Consider the following 23,207-nt stretch of genomic DNA (forward strand, 5'->3'; position numbering starts at 1 on the left):
AACTTCCACCAGACAAATACACTGAATTGCAATATTTTTCTTCAATAGCCTCCAGAACTGACCTTTTTTTTCACATTCATCAATCTTTTCAGTGATGGAACAAACATTCAGTCCAACATTGAAATCTACACCCCCCCGGCCCCAACAAAAGGGGCCTTGCAACAAAGCCATAAAGTAGTGTTCTTTCTCCAGCCCATTCAGAACATCTGTCCATATCTTGAAGGGGGAGGGCGTCTGAATTCCCCATTCTGCTGCAGGGGGGTACTGTCTCTTCCCTCTGGTGAGAGGGGGAAGAGGGTTAAGGGTGGTGGTAGTGATTAGGGTTATTGATGAGGGTTGCTTTAGGCATCGTCGTCAGAGGTGTCGCTGCTGCTGGTCTCTGTCTCCTCCGTGGTGTCGGTGGCCATTTTGAGGTTGCTGGTCTTCCACACGGCCAGGGAGTCTATGGGAGGGCTGTTCTTCAAGAGGCCATTTCTCCTTAGACCGTTCTTCTGCAGCTGGAGAGGAAAGACGACAATCGGGTGGGGTGGGGTGAGGTTAGGGTGGGTGGGGGACTGGTTTCAGCACAAGGGGCTTGAAATTAGAAATGTAAGCAGCAATGAACTTGGAAATGGCTGTCAGAAAGCATTCAGACAGCTGGAGTGTTAACAAATGCCATGACAGGTGACCGTCAATATGATCATTGAAACTTTTTTAAAGGCGTTTTTTCAGAAATGTAAGAATGGTTATTGTAAACTATCATGATTTGTTTAATGAGGGCACATCACGTGACAAGGTAATGAGTGCTTTATGACAAACGAGCTCAGTAACAGATGAGTACTATGAAGGGAGTGGCCAATACTGTAGTATGAATGGGTGGAAGAGTAACTACCTGTTCACTGATAGCCTGGAACTCCCTCATTTCGTCCTCTGTCAGAGGGGCACACGTCTCATCATTGTCACTCTCCTCCTGCCAACCCATCTCTTTCAATAACCTGGGAGAGAGCGAAAGCCACCATTAAAAGTGAACCTTGAGGATTTCTAATTTTTATAAATTGTGCCTCTGCAATCATGAGCCAGACAAAAGGGGAGCACGCTTCACCACACCTACTTGCTATGTTGCTCCTCCACAACAACACTACTAGCCCCAACCACTTCACTATATGCAGATCTAAAGGGGTCGGATATGTGTGATGTGTGCAGTGTGTGAAACATGGCTCCATCTAGCCATCCAATGGGCTAAATGGAAGCTTCTGCCATATGGTTTAAAAAAAAAATCTATCCAGTTGCTTCAGATCAGCAAACTCCTGACAGAAGATAGGAACTAGCAAGCTAGAAGTGTTACTGTTGTCAGAACAGGCCAGTGTTTACCTATGCTCTGCCTCCAGAGAGCTGGACAGCACCTCCTGCTGGGGGAAGGTGGAAGAGCACAGCACCTGTTGCTTCATGGTTATTGTGGTCGTGTTGCCGTTTTCCTGAGAGACGCTGTGCTCGCACCGGTTCTGGTTCTCGTCCCCGCGGCCCACGTTGCTGTTCTGCAGATAGAAGCCCTCGTCAACCTGAGCGTGAAGAGGGCAAAGGTCAAGGCTGTGTCATATTTCACAACTTTCAGGGCTTGACATTAACTATTTTAGCCACTTGTCCAGCAGTCATGACCGCAGTACAATTCCACATGACCGTTGAGTCACGGTACTCTCCCCTTATGCACTCTGGAAATGCTTTGGTAGTACTGAATTTGCAAAAGACCATCAGGTCCTAATGGCCTGGTATACAGGGCTCTTTTGTCCCTCTAACCACTCTGACATCATTGCAAACGCAATCGAAAATCACAAACACTTCAAACAGTATGCTGCTTTCAAAACTCACCTCAATGTGATGATCAATTTGATGAAAGAAGTACAACAGCAATGGACAGTACTTTCTAAAGATGATGATTAATTCTAAACACCCATAGGCATATTAGAGCTAATGCATAGGCTTATGAGCCAAAGACAGAAAAAACCCTGAATTAAAATTATAATTGTGCCTTACACAATACATAGCCTAACACATATTACGCATGGCAGAAAAACATGAACCAAATCAAATCAAAATTGTATTTGTCACATGCGCCGAATACAACAGGTGAAATGCTTACTTAAAAGCCCTTAACAAACAATGCAGTTTTAAGAAAGAATACCTAGAAAAAAAAAGAAAAAAAAAAGTAACAAATAATTAAACAGCAGCAGTAAAATAACAATTGCGAGGCTAAAAGTTTTGAGAATGACACAAATATTACCGTATTGGTCCGAATATAAGACGGCCTTTTTTCCCCTCGAAATAGGTCCAAAAAAGTCGGGTCGTCTTATATTCGGGGTCTAGTATTCAGAGCGCAGTTTCTCTTCTTCGGCGCTCCCTTTAAATGTCAATACACATTCGCGGGCACAGATGGCGCCAAAAATTCGTTCCGGACGGAGGGAAGAGGCGTCCTTAACAACCAGCCCGTTACCGGTGTTTAAAGATGGAAAGACAGGCTGACCATTTAGAGACAAGTGGCTCAAAAGTGGGCCAGGTCAATAAACAACAGCGGAGGAGCTATGATGCCAATTTCAAAATAATGGTTGTCAATAAGGCAGAGTCATCTAACAACTGCCAAGCTGCCAAGACATTCGGGGTCACTGAGTGTAATGTAAGAAGATGGCGAGCAGAAAAACAACGTCTAAAAGATGCTAACAGTCAGCGAAAATCCTTCCGTGGTCCTCAAAGTGGTCGTTTCATTGAGGTTGACCGGAGGGTTTTTGAATATGTCAGGGAAAAAAGAAGTGAGGGAATGCCCATTACCAGAGCTGTCATCCAGGTTAAGGCCCTGGAAATCGCCAGAGAGCTCAACATCACTGGATTTAAAGCCAGCCTCGGCTGGTGTCGTAGGATGATGCGGCGTAATGGACTGTCACTTAGACGGAGAACGAGTTTGGCCCAACGCCTGCCGTCAGACTTCGGAGAGAAGCTGCTTTCGTTTCAGCGCTTTGTTATCAACCTGAGGAAGAAGCACTCCTACCCGCTGGATCAGATCGGCAATGCTGATCAGACACCCGTTTATTTCGACATGCCAACATCGGTGACTGTCAATAGAAAGGGAGAAAAGTCTGTGTTGGTGAAATCAACGGGCAACGAGAAGAGCCGCGTCACTGTCATGTTGACATGTCTCGCTGGTGGCAGCAAACTCCCCCCGTATGTCATTCTTAAGCGTAAGACTGTGCCAAAGGACCCAATGCCAGCTGGCATTATTGTGCGCGCCCAGGAGAAGGGCTGGATGGAGTCGGGGCTTGTAGTGGACTGGCTAAAGGTTGTGTGGGGCGCACGCTACGGGGGACTGAGGAAGAGGAGGAACATGCTCGTTCTGGATGCGTTCCGCGGACATCTGACTGAGCCCGTGAAAAGTCAGGTGCGAGCAATGAACGGGGATCTTGTGATCATACCAGGGGGAATGACAAGCCAGCTACAGGTGTTGGACGTAGTTGTGAACAAGCCTTTCAAGGATAACCTGCGAAAAAAATACACAGAGTGGCTCCTGTCTGGCAACCACGCACTCACACCGACCGGGAAAATACAGAAGCCGTCAGTCCGTCTACTGTGTGAATGGATCCTGCATGCATGGGATGCTATTCCCTCACAGAGCATCATCGATGGCTTTAAAAAATGTTGCATCTCAAATGCATTGGACGGCAGCGAGGACGACGTGCTTTGGGAGGAGCCGGTGGAAGCGGAGCAGCTGGGGAGCGATGACAGCGAGAGCGAACACAGCGGGGCAGAGGACGTGTGTGAGGGATAGAGAGACATCGGAGGAGAAGTTTGGCGAATTTTTGTTAAGTTTAGTTAAATGTGTGGCCTGTATTTTCTCTGTTATTTAAAAATGTTGCTTTATTATTGCTTGATATTAATTTTGAATCATACTGTACATAGTTTGCCTTTGTGTTTAATTCACTGTGTTTTTAATATTGTTATTTTAAAATAAAATGAAGTTCTTTGTTCGGCAAATCTAGTCTGCAAATCTGTTTTTCTAAATGTTTGTGTTGAAAAACGGGGGGTCGTCTTATAATCAGGGTCGTCTTATATTCGGACCAATACGGTAATGTTCACCAGGTCTGCTGCCTGAGATTTTTGGATGGCAATTTGCATATACTCCAGAATGTTATGAAGAGTGATCAGATGAAATGTAATTAATTGCAAAGTCCCTCTTTGCCATGAAAATGAACTTAATCCCCAAAAAACATTTCCACTGCATTTCAGCCCTGCCACAAAAGGACCAGCTGACATCTTGTTAGTGATTCTCTTGTTAACACAGGTGAGAGTGTTGACGAGGACAAGGCTGGAGATCACTCTGTCATGCTGATTGAGTTAGAATAACAGACTGGAAGCTTTAAAAGGAGGGTGGTGCTTGAAATCATTGTTCTTCCTCTGTTAACCATGGTTACCTGCAAGGAAACACATGCCGTCATCATTGCTTTGCACAAAAAGGGCTTCACAGGCAAGGATATTGCTGCTAGTAAGATTGCACCTAAATCAACCATTCATCGGATCATCAAGAACTTAAAGGAGAGAGGTTCAATTGTTGTGAAGAATGCTTCAGGGCGCCCAAGAAAGTCCAGCAAGCGCCAGGACTGTCTCCTAAAGTTGATTCAGCTGCGGGATCGGGGCACCACCAGTGCAGAGCTTGCTCAGGAATGGCAGCAGGCAGGTGTGAGTGCATCTGCACGCACAGTGAGGCGAAGACTTTTGGAGGATGGCCTGGTGTCAAGAAAGGCAGCGAGGAAGCCACTTCTCTCCAGGAAAAACATCAGGGACAGACTGATATTCTGCAAAAGGTACTGGGATTGGACTGCTGAGGACTGGGGTAAAGTCATTTTCTCTGATGAATCCCCTTTCCGATTGTTTGGGGCATCTGGAAAAAAGCTTGTCCGGAGAAGACAATGTGAGCGCTACCATCAGTCCTGTGTCATGCTAACAGTAAAGCATCCTGAGACCATTCATGTGTGGGGTTTCTTCTCAGCCAAGGGAGTGGGCTCACTCACAATTTTGCCTAAGAACACAGCCATGAATAAAGAATGGTACCAACACGTCCTCCGAGAGCAACTTCTCCCAACCATCCAAGAACAGTTTGGTGATGAACAATGCCTTTTCCAGCATGATGGAGCACCTTGCCATAAGGAAAAAGTGATAACTAAGTGGCTCGGGGAACAAAACATCAACATTTTGGGTCCATGGCCAGGAAACTCCCCAGACCTTAATTCCATTGAGAACTTGTGGTCAATACTCAAGAGGCGGGTGGACAAACAGAAACCCACAAATTCTGACAAACTCCAAGTATTGATTACACAAGAATGGGCTGCCATCAGTCAGGATGTGGCCCAGAAGTTAATTGACAGCATGCCAGGGCGGATTGCAGAGGTATTGAAAAAGAAGGGTCAACACTGTAAATATTGACTCTTTGCATAAAATTTATGTAATTGTCAATAAAAAAAATTGACACTTATGGAATGCTTGTAATTATACGTCAGTATACCATAATAACATCTGACAAAAATATATCAGAACACTGAAGCAGCAAACTTTGTGAAGACCAATACTTGTGTCATTCTCAAACTTTTCAAAACTTTTGACCACGACTGTACAGTGGGTACCGGTACCGAGTCAATGTGCAGGGGCACCGGTTAGTCGAGGTAATATGTACATGTAGGTAGAGTTAAAGTGACTATGCATAGATAATAAAAAAGGAGTAGCAGCAGCGTAATGTAAAAAGGGGGGCAATGCAAATAGTCTGGGTAGCCATTTCATTTGATGTTCAGGAGTCTTATGGCTTGGGGGTAGAAGCCTCTTGGACCTAGACTTGGCGCTCCGGTACCGCTTGCCGTGCGGTAGCAGAGAGAACAGTCTATGACTAGGGTGGCTGGAGTCTGACAATTTTTAGAGCCTTCCTCTGACGCCGCCTGGTATAGAGGTCCTGGATGGCAGGAAGCTTGGCCCCAGTGATGTACTGGGCCGTACGCACTACCCTCTGTAGTGCCTTGCGGCCAGAGGACGAGCAGTTGCCATACCAGGCAGTGAAGCAACCAGTCAGGATGCTCTCGGTGGTGCAACCCCCCACAAAGTAAAATAACTGCACTGTTAGGCTATTGTATGCAACACATGGTTAACCCTCCATCTGGAGAGCTACTGGGTTTGCAGGCTTTTGATCCAGCTTTGCTCCAACACCCAAGTGAGCTTATCAAGGTCATGTTGACCAGCTGATTTTTTACAATGTGGTGTGTTAGAGCTGGGCTCTAACAAAAGCCTGCACACCCAGTAGCTCTCCTGGAGGATGTAAAATATTGCAACATTAAAATGATCAACCAAATACTTTTAAATGTCTTCATAAAAAATAATTCCCTCATTCAATTAATCAGGGATCAAATGGCTAATGTAAGGTACTTCAAAGCAAGGTAGCTGACTAAGACATGTTTACCTTTATCCTTGTAAGGCTAAAATATTCAGGTTTCAGGGGAGATCTACTAAAAGCAGGGCTTGACATTCAGGTAAATTTGCTGTGGCACACCAGGTCAGTACCAAGTCAAAACTACTGGCCCGAATGAGAAAATTACTGGCCAGGCCAAGATCACAGGAAATAAGAGTTATGCACCCAGAATTTCAATCGAGGGTGATTTCATTTTCATTTACAGTCTGGGCAAGTACCTTATATTATACCCAACCATAAAATCTGATATTTACACTAATTGTTTGGAAAACAAAAATAAAACCATCCCTCCTCTCAATGATGACATTTAGCCTAATTAACATATTAAAAACTGTTTAAAATATAATATTGCCCTCCAGAAATGAGCCCAATAACATATTGATGAAAAGTGATATCTTTAGGGCCTATACATGGTCCGTATTATTAGGCAGGGGTGCTATTTTAGCAATAACCATTATCACCTGTAGCCTGATGCAGCATAGTGGCTACATGGCTGAAGCATGGGGTTGCTCATCTGCATTGTTTACCCCAATGGGCTAATCATTAACTAGACCAGACTCTAAATATGATCTTGATGCTTGTTTAATTGTTTAATGTAAATAAAATTAAAATAAATAAATCCCACAATCATGTGATTTTTACAGTGTATTTATAAATACAGTGTAATTGTGTGAACTTTACAATGAATATAGGCCTACCGTTTATGCGCTCGAATGGTGAGTGGATGACCTCTCCCGCTGTGATTGTATGCCTGTATACACTCAGATTGTAAAACGCTGCCAAATGTGCAATATCTGGAGTTGAGAAATAAATCAAACATCACTGGAAGGCTGGGATCCCGCTTTTTTCCAATAATTGCCATCAAAACTGTGATGGCTGTCTTTTCCAGTGCGTGTGATTAATAAACTGAACAAAAATATAAACTAAACATGTAGTGTTGGTCCCATGTTTCATGAGCTGAAATAAAAGATCCCAGAAATTTTCCAGATACACAAAAAGCTTATTTCTCTAAACGTTTGGCACAAATTTGTTTATATCCCTGTTAGTGAGCATTTCTCCTTCGCCAAGATAATCCATCCACCTGACACGCGTGGCATAATCAAGAAGCTGATTAAACAGCATGATCATTACACAGGTGCACCTTGTGCTGGGGACAATAAAAGGCCACTCTAAAATGTGCAGTTCTGTCACACAACATAATGCCACAGATGTCTCAAGTTGAGGGAGCGTGCAATTGGCATGCTGACTGTAGGAATGCCCACCAGAGCTGTTGCCAGAGAATTGAATGTTAATTTTCTTCCATAAGCCGACTCCAACGTCATTTTAGAGAATTTGGCAGTACGACCAACCGGCCTCACAATCGCAGACCACGTGTAACCACGCCAGCCCAGGACCTCCACATCCGGATTCTTCACCTGCGGGATCATCTGAGACCAGCCACCCGGACAGCTGATGAAACTGTGAGTTTGCACAACCAAAGGATTTCTGCACAGTCAGAAGACTTCTCAGGGAAGCTCATCTGCGTGCTTGTCGTCCTCACCAGGGTCTTGACCTGACTGCAGTTCGGCGCCACTGGCACACTGGAGAAGTGTGCTCTTCACAAATGAATCCCGGTTTTAACTGTACCGGGCAGATGGCATTGTGTGGGCGAGCGGTTTGCTGATGTCAACGTTGTGAACCGAGTGGCCCGTGGTGGCAGTGGGGTTATGGTATGGGCAGGCATAAGCTACGGACAACAAACACAATTGCATTTTATCGATGGTAATTTGAATGCACAGAGATACCGTGACGAGATCCTGAGGCCCATTGTCGTGCCATTCATCCGCCACCATCACCTCATTTTTCAGCATGATAATGCACAGCCCAATGTAGCAAGGATCTGTACACAATTCCTGGAAGCTGAACATTTCCCAGTTCTTCCATGGCCTGCATACTCACCAGACATGTCACCCACTGAGTATGTTTTGGAATGGGTGGCCAGTAATATACTTGTCCTGAACATCTCTAAAACTAAGAGCATTGTATTTGGTAATGAATGGTGTGGCTGTTGAACAAGTTGAGGACACTAAATTACTTGGTGTTACCTTAGATTGTAAACTGTCATGGTCAAAACATATTGATTCAATGGTTGTAAAGATGGGGAGAGGTCTGTCCGTAATAAAGAGATGCTCTGATTTTTTTTAAAGCAAGTCCTGCAGGCTCTAGTTTTGTCTTATATTGATTATTGTCCAGTCATGTGGTCGAGTGCTGCAAGGAATGACCTAGTTAAGCTGCAGCTGGCACAGAACAGAGCAGCACGTCTTGCTCTTCATTGTAATCAGAGGGCTGATATAAATACTATGCATGCCAGTCTTTCTATGCTAAGAGTTGAGGAGATACTGACTGCATCTGTTCTTCTTTTTATAAGAAACAATGTGTTGAAAATCCCAAATTGTTTGCATTGTCAACTTACACAAAGCTCTGACACACACACTTACCCCACCAGACATGCCACCAGGGGTCTTTTCACAGTCCCCGAATCCAGAACAAATACAAGAAAGCGTTCAGTATTATATAGAGCCATTATTGCATGGTACTCCATTTCATCTCATATTGCACAAATAAACAGCAAACCTGGTTTCAAAAAACAGATAAAGCAACACCTCATGGTACAACACCTCTCCCCTATTTGACATAGATAGTTTGTGTATATATTGCTATGTAGGCTACGTGTGCCTTTAAAAGTTTTTTATGTAGTTCTGTCCTTGAGCTGTTCTTGTCTATTAATGTTCTGTATTATGTCATGTTTAATGTTTTGTGTGGACCCCAGGAAGAGTAGCTGCTGCTTTTGCAACAGCTAATAGGGATCCTAATAAAATACCAAATACCATGTTTGGGATATTCTGGATCGACGCATTCGACAGCGTGTTCCAGTTCCCACCAATATCTAGCAACTTCGCACAGCCATTGAAGAGGAGTGGGACAACATTCTACAGGCCACAATCAACAGCCTGATCAACTCTATGTGAAGGAAATGTGTTGCGCTGCATGAGGCAAATGGTGGTCACACCATATACCGACTGGTTTTCTGATCCACGCCCCTCCTTTTTTAAAAGATATCTGTGAGCAACAGATGCATATCTGTATTCCCAGTCATGTGAAATCCATAGATTAGGGCCTAATGATTTTATTTGAATTTACTGATTTTCTTATATGATCTGTAACTCCGTAAAATCTTTGAAATTGTTGCATGTTGAGTTTATATTTTAGTTCATTATTAGCTTTGGGATTTATTCTGTTTTTTAAACAATTATATAGACTACAGCAGTGGTCACCAACCTTAGTGATCTTGACTCAGATTTCAAAATCAAAAAGTAGGCAGAGATCTACCACCCAGATAATTTTTTTAAACATTACTTTTTAAAAATGTAACATTAACCTAATAAAAACCGTTCTGTAGGAAAGAGGTTTGTGCAGTAGGCCTAATACATTATCACATCATATGCTTGGCCTGCCAATATTGTTATTATTAGACTATATTATATTTCAAGCTTTAATGACAAAATAGATCAGTTGGTGTAGCACTTGATGGTCATGGTGCTTTCAAGTCAACAGGGAACTCGGGGGAAAAAACAAGATCAATTCATGACGTCAGTGATCTTCAGGTCGGAAAGTCAGAGGTCTAGAAAGACCCCAGAGTTTCCTACTTGGAATTCCGAATTGGATGATCGTTCAAAACTATTTTTCCCAGTCGGATCTTGTTTTTTCCGAGTTCCCAGTTGTCTTGAACAGTCGGAAATTACACAGCATTAGTCTCAGCAGAGGGAGGCAGAGAGCAGCAGTGTCTGCCTCTCACGGTCCCTGCGCTCTCCTTCCTTTTGTGGTGGAGAAATTACAAGATTATGTTATAATACTGTTTATGCATTGAATGGTTGTTTTATGCAATAGAATAGGGTTGTTAGAATTCTCTCATCTGTGTCTGTGTGAACTGAGAGGAGCCTCTGAAGCTTGGGCTAGCAACTGATTAAGTGATGGCTAGGTGATAAATCCAACAGCCACATTCCATTCTATGATTAGTGGTGTGTGAGCGGGAGATGTCGCTGGTCTGACTGAGCCTGCATTTCATAGACTGGACTGGTGTCTGTGTGTATAAGGTATCAGGGACAAGATCTGTTATGAATAGTTGATAAGAACCTCGTCTTGGGGGCCAAACCCTGGTTTCCATACAATGAGAACAGTCTTCACAGCAGATACTGTCTGCTGTGAATTATTCATTGCTTTCATACAAATCCTAACCTTTTGACCCATTCCACACATATGTTGTTTGTCATGGACATTCAGGAGGATGTACGTTGCTATAAAAGGTGTAACCCGAATCTGCTCGTGGCGCTCTCGGCATTACATTTCAGAGTGTGGGATCTCCCCTATTTTACCTAGATAGTTTGTGTGTATGTATTGATATGTAGGCTACTTGTGCCTTTAAAAAAATGTTTTATGTAGTTCTGTCTTTGAGCTGTTCTTGTCTTTTAATGTTTTGTATTATGTCATGTTTCATGCTTTGTGTGGACCCCAGGAAGAGTTGCTGCTGCTTTTGCAAAAGCTAATGGGGATCCTAATAAAATACCAATACCAATTATTGCAATAATTAATAGATATTAAAGAATGATTGTTTGAAGAAATAACAAAGTCTCTCTCCTTTGATTAGAATAATTACCACAACAATTTGGTGATGAGGAGGGAATGATAATCTTCATTTTGCTGATTGCTCCCGGGGATATCCAGGTTAACCGTGCACCGGAGTTGCATTAGATGCAGCCGGGGAAGCCATACTCCACTAGATGGAGCTGATTGGATCCCCACCTGGCTGGGAGCGTCGGCTGAATGGATACATCATTTCGAACAGAATTAGATGAAGGGTGAGACTGATTTCTTTCAATAATTAAACTTGAAAGTGCACAGAATTAATAGTACTAATTGAACATTGTTAATGTTGAGTGGGCAGTTTAGGTGAAAATGTTGAGTGGGCAAGAAAATAAAAATGTCACGTACCTAAGTGTTACCCTTATCCTAGGTTGAAAAGAGAAGTATAGTCTCTTATTTACCTAGGTAAGAAGTGGGCAGTTAGGAGAAAAGGGTGTTCATTGTCTTTAAAGTATTCCTGAGGGACGTGGAGTAGGTTTGGAAAAGATAAAAATGTATCTTATTATGAACCCTAGGAATGTCGGCGATCTTCAATTGAGGGGAACAGGTCGCGCATACCGGTGTATCTGACTTCTAGACATTGTATTTCGGCCAGTCTTTTAGGGTATGGTCCGGCTATTGTATCTTGGTGGGACCGATCCCTGCAGGTTTCCCAAATTTGGAAACCTTAGAGGAGATTTATGATTATGGGAAAATTGGTTATGGTAAAATGTTAATGTAATAGATTTGACATTCCAAATTTGGGCCCTGTTATAGAAGAAAATATTCCTGCATGTTATACAAATATTGATTAAGTGTGTTTGGGAATAGCATTGTGTGAATGTGATATGAGAGTTGTGTGAATGTGGAAATAAGTCTTAATCTGTGGTTTGGATAATAAGATATAGAAACGTGTATAACAATCTTATTTAAATTTAGATAAGTTATCTTGGGGCTCCGTCCATCACTGCCCATCATTGAATATCACAGGGTGGTATTGAGCGCGGGACGTTATTTTAGACAGTAGCGGCATGTCTATAGCTTCTGGGAGGCTACACTTTGCCGTGGTATGTTGAGACCCGTTGAGGATCCCATGACCTGCCGGGCAGCATCCGGGAAACCAAGGTTTTTGGGTTCTGATTGAGAGTCATTGACAACGCACATGGAGTGGTGGGTGTGAGTAACTAAGATTTCTAACGTTTTATATGGATTCTGTGAATATATGAAAACGTGACAAATTGTATGTGTATAATCTATTCCTACAGATTTGATGAAGTAATAATGACACGTATAATATTCATATACCAACTTGTGCACCCATAAGTAGATGTACGTAAGGGGTGTACAAAGTATTCTGAGAGGTTCAGAGTGGTCCGTTTATGGATCATTTGATAAAGACAAGGTTAGAGCATTATCTGGGAAATGGTCTCAGAAAACTGATTGGCGTATGTCCACTTTTGGTAAAGTATGGGGAATTAACCGATGTAACTATAAAATGCTTATGGGATTTTCTCCACCCGGGTAATACATTAAAACACAAAACTGCCCATAAGGCCTGGAAATTAGTTTTTTTCCGCCGTATGAGGAGTTGATATATTTATCGAATAAACCCCTTTTCCATACAGTTACAGCGAAATAAGGTGGAATCTCTACGTAACTTATAACGTAGTACAAAGCCTAACTTAGGGTTTCCAAAATAATTATCATTGCAGAGCGCATGTGGTGTAATAAAGGAATTTCATTATGTCGCAGGGGAAAAGATAATCCGCTTTTATTAAACTCTCCAGATCTGTTTCCAAATCAATGAATGTCGATTCAACTCGTTGACTGCAAATGTATTCCCTTTGAGTAAGTGTTAGTCTTTGCAAAGAAACACTTGGACGAACTTTAAGGCTGTTTTCTGGTAATGGTGTCATTATTATGTTCCAGATGTAAAGACAACAAACCATTGTAATTGGATTTACTTGTCATTTCAATAGGCATAGGGTCTATCTTACTGACAAAAATCTGGGTTTCTGATTGTAATTCAACTATTGGTATGTTTTGCTTAGATCTAGCAGCCAGTGTTTGTTTTAAGATATACAGTGGGGAGAACAAGTATTTGATACACTGCCGATTTTGCAGGTTTTCCTACTTACAAAGCATGTAGAGGTCAGTAATTTTTATCATAGGTACACTTCAACTGTGAGAGACGGAATCTAAAACAAAAATCCAGAAAATAACATTGTATGATTTTTAAGTAATTAATTTGCATTTTATTGCATGACATAAGTATTTGATCACCTACCAACCAGTAAGAATTCCAGCTCTCACAGACCTGTTAGTTTTTCTTTAAGAAGCCCTCCTGTTCTCCACTCATTACCTGTATTAACTGCACCTGTTTGAACTCGTTACCTGTATAAAAGACACCTGTCCACACACTCAATCAAACAGACTCCAACCTCTCCACAATGGCCAAGACCAGAGAGCTGTGTAAAGACATCAAGGATAAAATTGTAGACCTGCACAAGGCTGGGATGGGCTACAGGCCAATAGGCAAGCAGCTTGGTGAGGAGGCAACAACTGTTGGCGCAATTATTATAAAATGGAAGAAGTTCAAGATGACAGTCAATCACCCTCGGTCTGGGGCTCCATGCAATATCTCACCTCGTGGGGCATCAATGATCATGAGGAAGGTGAGGGATCAGCCCAGAACTACACGGCAGGACCTGGTCAATGACCTGAAGAGAGCTGGGACCACAGTCTCAAAGAAAACCATTAGTAACACACTACGCCGTCATGGATTAAAATCCTGCAGTGCACGCAAGGTCCACCTGCTCAAGCCAGCGCATGTCCAGGCCCGTCGGAAGTTTGCCAATGACCATCTAGATGATCCAGAGGAGGAATGGGAGAAGGTCATGTGGTCTGATGAGACAAGAATATAGCTTTTTGGTCTAAACTCCACTCGCTGTGTTTGGAGGAAGAAGAAGGATGAGTACAACCCCAAGAACACCATCCCAACCGTGAAGCATGGAGGTGGAAACATCATTCTTTGGGGATGCTTTTCTGCAAAGGGGACAGGGCGACTGCACCGTATTGAGGGGAGGATGGATGGGGCCATGTATCGCGAGATCTTGGCCAACAACCTCCTTCCCTCAGTAAGAGCATTGAAGATGGGTCGTGGCTGGGTCTTCCAGCATGACAACGACCCGAAACACACAGCCAGGGCAACTAAGGAGTGGCTCCGTAAGAAGCATCCCAAGGTCCTGGAGAGGCCTATCCAGTCTCCAGACCTGAACCCAATAGAACATCTTTGGAGGGAGCTGAAAGTCCGTATTGCCCAGCGACAGCCCCGAAACCTGAAGGATCTGGAGAAGGTCTGTATGGAGGAGTGGGCCAAAATCCCTGCTGCAGTGTGTGCAAACCTGATCAAGACCTACAGGAAACGTATGATCTCTGTAATTGCAAACAAAGGTTTCTGTACCAAATATTAAGTTCTGCTTTTCTAATGTGTCAAATACTTACGTCATGCAATAAAATGCAAATTCATTACTTAAAAATCATACAATGTGATTTTCTGTATTTTTGTTTTAGATTCCGTCTCTCACAGTTGAAGTGTACCTATGATAATAATTACAGACCTCTACATGCTTTGTAAGTAGGAAAACCTGCAAAATCGGCAGTGTATCAAATACTTGCTCTCCCCACTGAACGATTTAGCTGCTTGCTTGGGTCAAATTGAAAGGCTAATTTGTTCAACATGAATAGCTGGACAATATCGAGGTAATCATTTTTTGTGTTGCCTAATGGTTTGCTGGTGGAAACTACTGAGAATGGGGGTCGTAATTTAAATCACTACATTGAATATTAATACTATGGATATATATTGAATGTATGCTTGTCGACAATAGTCAGTGTTTGTTTTATTACCTGTTGTCTACTCAGAAGGGACTATTACCTATATCTAATGCATTCTAATAATAGTGGACAGGCAATTGTGGTAGAGCTGCGACCATGATCATAATTAATAACTAAACATGGGTATTAATTATTGCATGATAATACAAGGCTATAATACAATTAATTTAAGTTGTGGGCTGAAAGAGGCTCTAGTATTGTGAACTATTTTAGCACCCATCGAAATGTATATTTTTCCTTATGGATTGACTGATGTATTTTATAAACTTGGCGCATTACATGTTAATTTTAAACTCATGGACATTTCATGAGTGTGAAGCAGAAAGAGTAGAGAAAGTTGTCAAGTTATTTTTTAATTTTTTTAATCCTTACGTTAGAGGTAAACACAGAACGTTGTTTGAGAATGATTTATGTTATAAATTTTTTATACTGGAAAGAATAGAAGAGTTTCCATGTTTTAGTCCGCTGGTGAAAGCGAGTCATGCTCGCTGGGCTCTATGAGGCTGTAAAGGACGAAGTGGGTTAAGTTTGTTGTAGTGGTACAGTGGGGCAAAAAAGTATTTAGTCAACCACCAATTGTGCAAGTTCTCCCACTTAAAAAGATGAGAGAGGCCTGTAATTTTCATCATAGGTACACGTCAACTATGAAAGACAAAATGAGAAAAAAAAATCCAGAAAATCACATTATAGGATTTTTAATGAATTTATTTGCAAATTATGGTGGAAAATAAGTATTTGGTCAATAACAAAAGTTTTGTCAATACTTTGTTATATACCCTTTGTTGGCAATGACACAGGTCAAACGTTTTCTGTAAGTCTTCACAAGGTTTTCACACACTGTTGGTGGTATTTTGGCCCATTCCTCCATGCAGATCTCCTCTAGAGCAGTGATGTTTTGGGGCTGTCGCTGGGCAACACGGACTTTCAACTCCTTCCAAAGATTTTCTATGGGGTTGAGATCTGGAGACTGGCTAGGCCACTCCAGGACCTTGAAATGCTTCTTACGAAGCCACTCCTTCGTTGCCCGGGCGGTGTGTTTGGGATCATTGTCATGCTGAAAGACCCAGCCATGTTTCATCTTCAATGCCCTTGCTGATGGAAGGAGGTTTTCACTCAAAATCTCACGATACATGGCCCCATTCATTCTTTCCTTTACACGGATCAGTCGTCCTGGTCCCTTTGCAGAAAAACAGCTCCAAAGCATGATGTTTCCACCCCCATGCTTCACAGTAGGTATGGTGTTCTCTCAGCATTCTTTGTCCTCCAAACACGACGAGTTGAGTTTTTACCAAAAAGTTATATTTTGGTTTCATCTGACCATATGACATTCTCCCAATCCTCTTCTGGATCATCCAAATGCACTCTAGCAAACTTCAGACGGGCCTGGATATGTACTGGCTTAAGCAGGGGGACACGTCTTGCACTGCAGGATTTGAGTCCCTGGCGGCGTAGTGTGTTACTGATGGTAGGCTTTGTTACTTTGTTCCCAGCTCTCTGCAGGTCATTCACTAGGTCCCCCCGTGTGGTTCTGGGATTTTTGCTCACCGTTCTTGTGATCAATTTGACCCCACGGGGTGAGATCTTGCGTGGAGCCCCAGATCGAGGGAGATTATCAGTGGTCTTGTATGTCTTCCATTTCCTAATAATTGCTCCCACAGTTGATTTCTCCAAACCAAGCTGCTTACCTATTGCAGATTCAGTCTTCCCAGCCTGGTGCAGGTCTACAATTTTGTTTCTGGTGTCCTTTGACAGCTCTTTGGTCTTGGCCATAGTGGAGTTTGGAGTGTGACTGTTTGAGGTTGTGGACAGGTGTCTTTTATACTGATAACAAGTTCAAACAAGTGCCATTAATACAGGTAACGAGTGGAGGACAGAGGAGCCTCTTAAAGAAGAAGTTACAGGTCTGTGAGAGCCAGAAATCTTGCTTGTTTGTAGGTGACCAAATACTTATTTTCCACCATAATTTGCAAATAAATTCATAAAAAATCCTACAAAGTGATTTTCTGGATTTTTTTTTCTCAATTTGTCTGTCATAGTTGATGTGTACCTATGATGAAAATTACAGGCCTCTCTCATCTTTTTAAGTGGGAGAACTTGCACAATTGGTGGCTGACTAAATACTTTTTTTCCCCACTGTATGACTAAGTTGAATGCGGAGATGTTCTTTGACGATTTCTAATAATTAGTACTTAATTCTATAGTTTGGGTAACACCAGTGATTAAAGCAAACAAGTTAATGTATTCTAAAATGATAATCTGTTTCCATTACGTGGAACAGTGTAAAGTAATTGATGTGGATTACAGTTAGTTTTGACTATTACGCTGATGAGACAGCACGAACTTGTTGAAGGTTCTAGATTTGTTAATTAATAGGTTTCTATTTTTACAAAATCAATGCAACAGGTTACAATAATACGATTTCTGGAAAGGGGTTCTGGGTTTGTTTATTTTAGAAAGTGTTTGTTCTGCTTAACGGGACGCTGTACCATCTGATGTGTTTTAACTTTACCTTACGGGAAATTAGATTGGAGTTAATATTGGGAGTAAGTGTTAGTCAAGTTTTTAAGAAGCAATTCTGTCAAGCAACAGCATTGGGGCTACCAAACCTAAAATTACCTTTTAAAATGTTTGTTCATGAACATGAAGGGCATTGTGGTGTGGTGGATACGGAAAATCTTGGGGAAAAGAGAGACCAGTCAGATAAATGTCGTTGTGTCTAAATAAGATTACATAAACATTGGGGTGGATTAAAACAAACAATTAATGATTGGAGGGAGTACAGTGGACTAATCATTATCATGTTTTGTTTGTAATTACAACTTTTGGGTTGCTGATTAAGATGTAGCAGAGTGGATATTAACGAAATGTACACTTTCTCTTCCAGGAGAGGGGTTAGTCATTATCGCTCTCTTTGAAATGTTTCCCGAGACTGGTCTTGGGGAGAGCAGTTAGTGAAATTCGGCAGTTTTGTAAGTATAAAGGTATCCGTATTCTGCCGTAAAGGGAGCGCCCAAATTAAATAAGGCCTGCCCATTTTTGTTTGTTTTTGCAAATACCCACACACAACACACTTGTTATGAATATATGTTAGTGGTGTTAATTTAGTGACTCATTTTTATTTATTTATTATTTAATCACGATGTGAGTCGTGTCAAAATGGAGGTGTTACTGGTCCTCTGAAGGTTTTTGGATTGAAGTTTTACACACCTTGAGTGATATATAGAAGTGTATCGAGTGATATATGAAGGAGTGCATTGTTGTGTTGTTTGTTCTGTTTCGATACAAATCTCACCAGATTGGGTCTGATGGATGATCGAGATTACTCCCTAAGGATTAGCGGTCTAACTTCCTGATCCTGTGACTCTGCGGTGAGGTCAACAGTGTGATAGCGGAGTACAAGCCAATTTAAAAAATAGTTTCAACAGAACGTGTTGTTATTCTTGTCTTAGAAATTTGTATTAAGAATATTGGTAAAAGTAATAATTTGTCATACAGTCAATGCTTGTCTGGATTCCCTGAATCAGAAATGAACTGAACTAAACTGTTGTTCTGATCTGTCCTCTCCCGAGGTTATGGTGAAGGTGACTACAGATGGTATCTAGATGCATAAAAGGGATCATTCGGCCAAAAACGGTCTGAACCTCAAAACCCCCTCTGACCGGCTGAAGAAAATGCCGTTCAGTATGGTCCTGCACCACTTCTACCGTGAGACCTGAGTCCGAGCCAGCAACCTGTACACAGCATCCAATCGAAGCTATCAACTGCCTTCTCTCTCATACCTTTTCTCTCAGGAGTGCGACAGGAGTCCACGTGTGGTGAGCATGACGAGAGATCAGTTCCAAACTTCTCTCATGTTGCTGGTATACTGGTTGGCAAATGGACAAGACGTAATGGGTGGTAAAGGTAGTGGGCGGCCCAGGTGAGACAATGAAATTGGGACTTATCATGGGCCATCCACTTTGAACTACAATGCTATCTGAAGAAGAAAATGAAGAGACACCAGAAGATTGAGTGCCGGGGAAGGAGGGTGTTGGTCAACTGTGCCCATAACTGCTTTAGGCTTGTCTAAAATTGTTTATTTTGGGGTATCAGGTTGATTGTGGAGGACTACACACTGCTAAACTTACAGTAATTTAGATTAAGAATGCATTAAGATTCTGATCTGTAATTATGTTAATATAAATGTACATTCAGTGTCGATGTGTGCTAAGTTGAGGGTTTTAACTTTGAGTGACAGGACCAATGTGAATCACTAGGCATTGTCATTCTACATTTGGTTTGGATAACTAAAATAGGGTTTTGATTATGATTTGGAAACTGAATGATTTTTTGAAAACTGACTAATTGATTTGAGTAAGTTTTTAGTTTGTTAATAATCATATGAGTGAAGCAATTAATATGTTATGGATTGATTGTTTTGATTGTTGTTATGCTATTGTGACGCGGGTAAAGAAGTTGTGTACTAAAGATATTGACACTATTCTCAGCATGTCCTGGTGAATGGAGAGGGTGAACTCTGATCCTGAGAGTGAAACTGATCCTAATCTATTTGACCTATATACATGACCAAATTACATTTTTTATTTTAATCATAATACTCAGGAACTATAGCAGGTTTATGCTAATGAAACAGAGTCCATAGGTGTTGCCTTATAGTGGATTCATGATGCTTGTCCTGGGTCATTTTCATTAGGCCCTAAACAGAATAAATGTTACTTAAACCGGGAGTCACTACCTGGATTTGTCCAACAAATACGCACATTTTAGTTTCTACAGATGGTGTTATGGGGATGGAAATAGTTATTTCCACCATGCTGACCAATGGGAGCGTGCTCAGTATCAACATGATGATTGTGTTTCGTACTGATGAAAAATGATTTACATTGCTGAGAATTTCTTAACGATATTTTAATGTTTATATCGTTCCCAATTAAGGATAATTTTATGTTAAGGTAAAAAGCTCAATGAACCAACGGATGGTCATTTATAATGGTAATATAAATCACACACAAAAAATGTCCCTTTTTCAGGACCCTGTCTTTCAAAGATAATTCGTAAAAATCCAAATAGCTTCACAGATCTTCATTGTAAAGGGTTTAAACACTGTTTCCCATGCTTGTTTAATGAACCATAAACAATTAATGAACATGCACCTGTGGAACGGTCGTTAAGACACTAACAGCTTACAGACGATAGGCAATTAAGGTCACAGTTATGAAAACCTAGGACACTAAAAGAGGCCTTTCTACTGACTCTGAAAAACACCAAAAGAAAGATGCCCAGGGTCCCTGCTCATCTGCATGAATGTGCCTTAGGCATGGTGCAAGGAGGCATGAGGACTGCAGATATGGCCAGGGCAATACATTGCAATGTCCATATTGTGAGACGCCTAAGACAGCGCTACAGGGAGACAGGACGGACAGCTGATTGTCCTCGCAGTGGCAGACCACGTGTAACAACACCTGCACAGGATCGGTACATCCGAACATCACACCTGCGGGACAGGTACAGGATGGCAACAACAACTGCCTGAGTTACACCAGGAACGCACAATCCCTCCATCAGTGCTCAGACTGTCCGCAATAGGCTGAGAGAAGCTGGACTGAGGGCTTGTAGGCCTGTTGTAAGGCAGGTCCTCATCAGACATCACCGGCAACAACGTCGCCTAAGGGCAAAAACCCACCGTCACTGGACAAGACAGAACTGGCAAAAAGTGCTCTTTACTGACGAGTCGCGGTTTTGTCTCACCAGGGGTGATGGTCGGATTCACGTTTATCGTCGAAGGAATGAGCATTAAACCGAGGCCTGTACTCTGGAGCGGGATCGATTTGGAGGTGGAGGGTCCGTCATGGTCTGGGGCGGTGTGTCACAGCATCATCGGACTGAGCTTGTTGTCATTGAAGGCAATCTCAACGCTGTGCATTACAGGGAAGACATCCTCCTCCCTCATGTGGTACCCTTCCTGCAGGCTCATCCTGACATGAACCTCCAGCATGACAATGCCACCAGCCATACTGCTTGTTATTTCCTGCAAGACAGGAATGTCAGTGTTCTGCCATGGCCAGCGAAGAGCCCGGATCTCAATCCCATTCAGCACGTCTGGGACCTGTTGGATTGGAATGTGAGGGCTAGGGCCATTCCCCCCAGAAATGTCCCAGAATATTTACACGTTAAGTTTGCTGAAAATAAACAAAGTTGACAGTGAGAGGATGTTTCTTTTTTTGCTGAGTTCACTAGTGCAATAGTGTGGGGTCGACCAGCCTCAGTATTGCAGAGCACTCACCCTATTCACGTGTGTGTGTGTGGTGTGACCTGCTGCCTTATAAGGTTTGAATACGTGTATTAATGTATTTTAAACCTTGTAATTTTCTTTTAAGTTGAGAAGTCTCAAAATGGGGATTGTGGTGGAGAAATTACAAAATTGTTATAATACTGTTTATGCATCGAATGGTTGTTTTATGCAATAGAATAGGGTTGTTAGAACTCGCTCATCTGTATTTGTGTGAACTGAGAGGAGCCTCTGAAGCTTGGGCTGGCAACTGATTAAGTGATGGCTAGGTGATAAAACCAACAGCCACATTGCATTCTATGATTAGTGGTCTGTGAGAGGGAGATGTCTCCGGTCTGACTGAGCCTGCATTTCATAGACTGGATTGGTGTCTGTGTGTATAAGGTATCAAGGACGAGATCTGTTATGAATAAGATAAGAACCTCGTCTTGAGGGCCAAACCCTGGTTTCCATACAATGAGAACAGTCTTCACAGCAGATACTGTCTGCTGTGAATTATTCATTGCTTTCATACAAATCCTAACCTTTTGACCCATTCCACGCATCTGTTGTTTGTCATGAACATTGAGGAGGATGTACTTTGCTATAAAAGGTGTAACCCGAATCTGCTCGTGGAGCTCTCAGCATCACACTTCAGTGTGAGATCGGCCAGCTTCATTATTGCAATCATTAAATCATCAATATTAAAGAATGATTGTTTGAAGAAATAACAAAGTCTCTCTCCTTTGATTAGAATAATTACCACAACACTTTCCTCAGGTGAGACTGACCAGAGAGAGTGGACCCAGTCTTCCACCTAATAGCGAAACTGGAGTCGCACCGCATCTGCCTCATGCACAGATTCATGTTGTTCCTATGACCTGAGAAAGTGAAATATTCCTCGATATTAAAATAGACACGACGAGCTGCTAGTAATAATAAAAACGCAGGGCTATCGATACACTTGGCTACTCATTTATTGCAGCTGCAGGACAAGTGGAAGCGCGTTTTATGTTTAGTAATTTGTGCTGACAGTGCTGAATAAAAACTTAGACATGAACTCACTCATAAAAACAGCAGCTCTTTGCTGTATTCTTTGACAGCCTCTCTCTGGTCATGTTTTTAAAAGTGATGAAATCTCACGTATCAAACTTTGCTGTGGCCGAGGAAGCTGTTGGCACAGTGATTTGAGCTATCCGATCGGCCAGCGCAGTAGGCACACTTGATTTAGCCACAGATCCCAAAATGGGAACAGAAGTCCAGTGCGCAGGGCTTCTGAATCAAGTGCACCTACCGCCAACAGCGCCAAAAAAAAAAAAAAAGAAAGGAACGCAAGCCTTTTTCATTGGCTTTTCTACAGAAATGTTTGGTGATCAACTAGGAATGCCTTGAAGAGCGACCGGTTGGTGACCACTGGACTACAGAATATAATTATTACAATATTTTTACACTGGCAAAAGCGGTGCCTGTCAATACAATAGCCCCTAACAATTCTACTCCGATGCACTCTGCAGAAATTGGGAGAACAGCGCACAACATGTCGCATGCAGAGGACACTTTGATACACTTGTGATCGGAGTAATTGTTTGATAGTGACAATTTTTACTTGTCCATTCGGACAATTTAAATCTATATTCTACTTGTCCAACATTTTTTTTTTACCTGTCACAGACAAGAGTACAATGTTGAGCCTGACTTTTCATTGACATAACCATTTCAAAATGATACAATTATGGGTGGATGACTGAGTCGGTTGTCATACAGATGCATAAGGCATCAAAGACGGCGTTATGATCGCAGTCTAAGGGTAACTGTTACAAAAACTAATTATTTGTATGCTAGCCATTCAAAGTGATGTCAGTTAAGTTGGTCTGATACATACACCTTTAAACCTTTTTCTCTGTACATTTGTTG

General features: G+C 42.1%; 1 protein-coding gene across 2 annotated transcripts in view; it reads right to left on the minus strand.

The window, feature by feature from the left end:
* The window catches only part of LOC311100234 (vasculin-like), a 40,398-nt gene continuing 17,191 nt past the window's right edge, over positions 1-23,207 (minus strand). Inside the window, exons 9-11 of one of the 2 annotated variants that reach the window (XM_084141064.1) lie at positions 1,351-1,538; positions 872-974; positions 1-497 (exon numbers count right to left, since the gene is read on the minus strand). In XM_084141064.1, the coding sequence (XP_083997190.1) occupies positions 342-497; positions 872-974; positions 1,351-1,538 (447 nt within the window). In that variant the 3' untranslated portion in view covers positions 1-341. The remainder of the gene's footprint in view (positions 498-871; positions 975-1,350; positions 1,539-23,207) is intronic. The other variant, XM_084141063.1, reaches the window with a different exon arrangement.

Source organism: Coregonus lavaretus (assembly GCF_964263955.1).
Source record: "Coregonus lavaretus genome assembly, chromosome: 24".
Lineage (NCBI taxonomy): Eukaryota > Metazoa > Chordata > Actinopteri > Salmoniformes > Salmonidae > Coregonus > Coregonus lavaretus.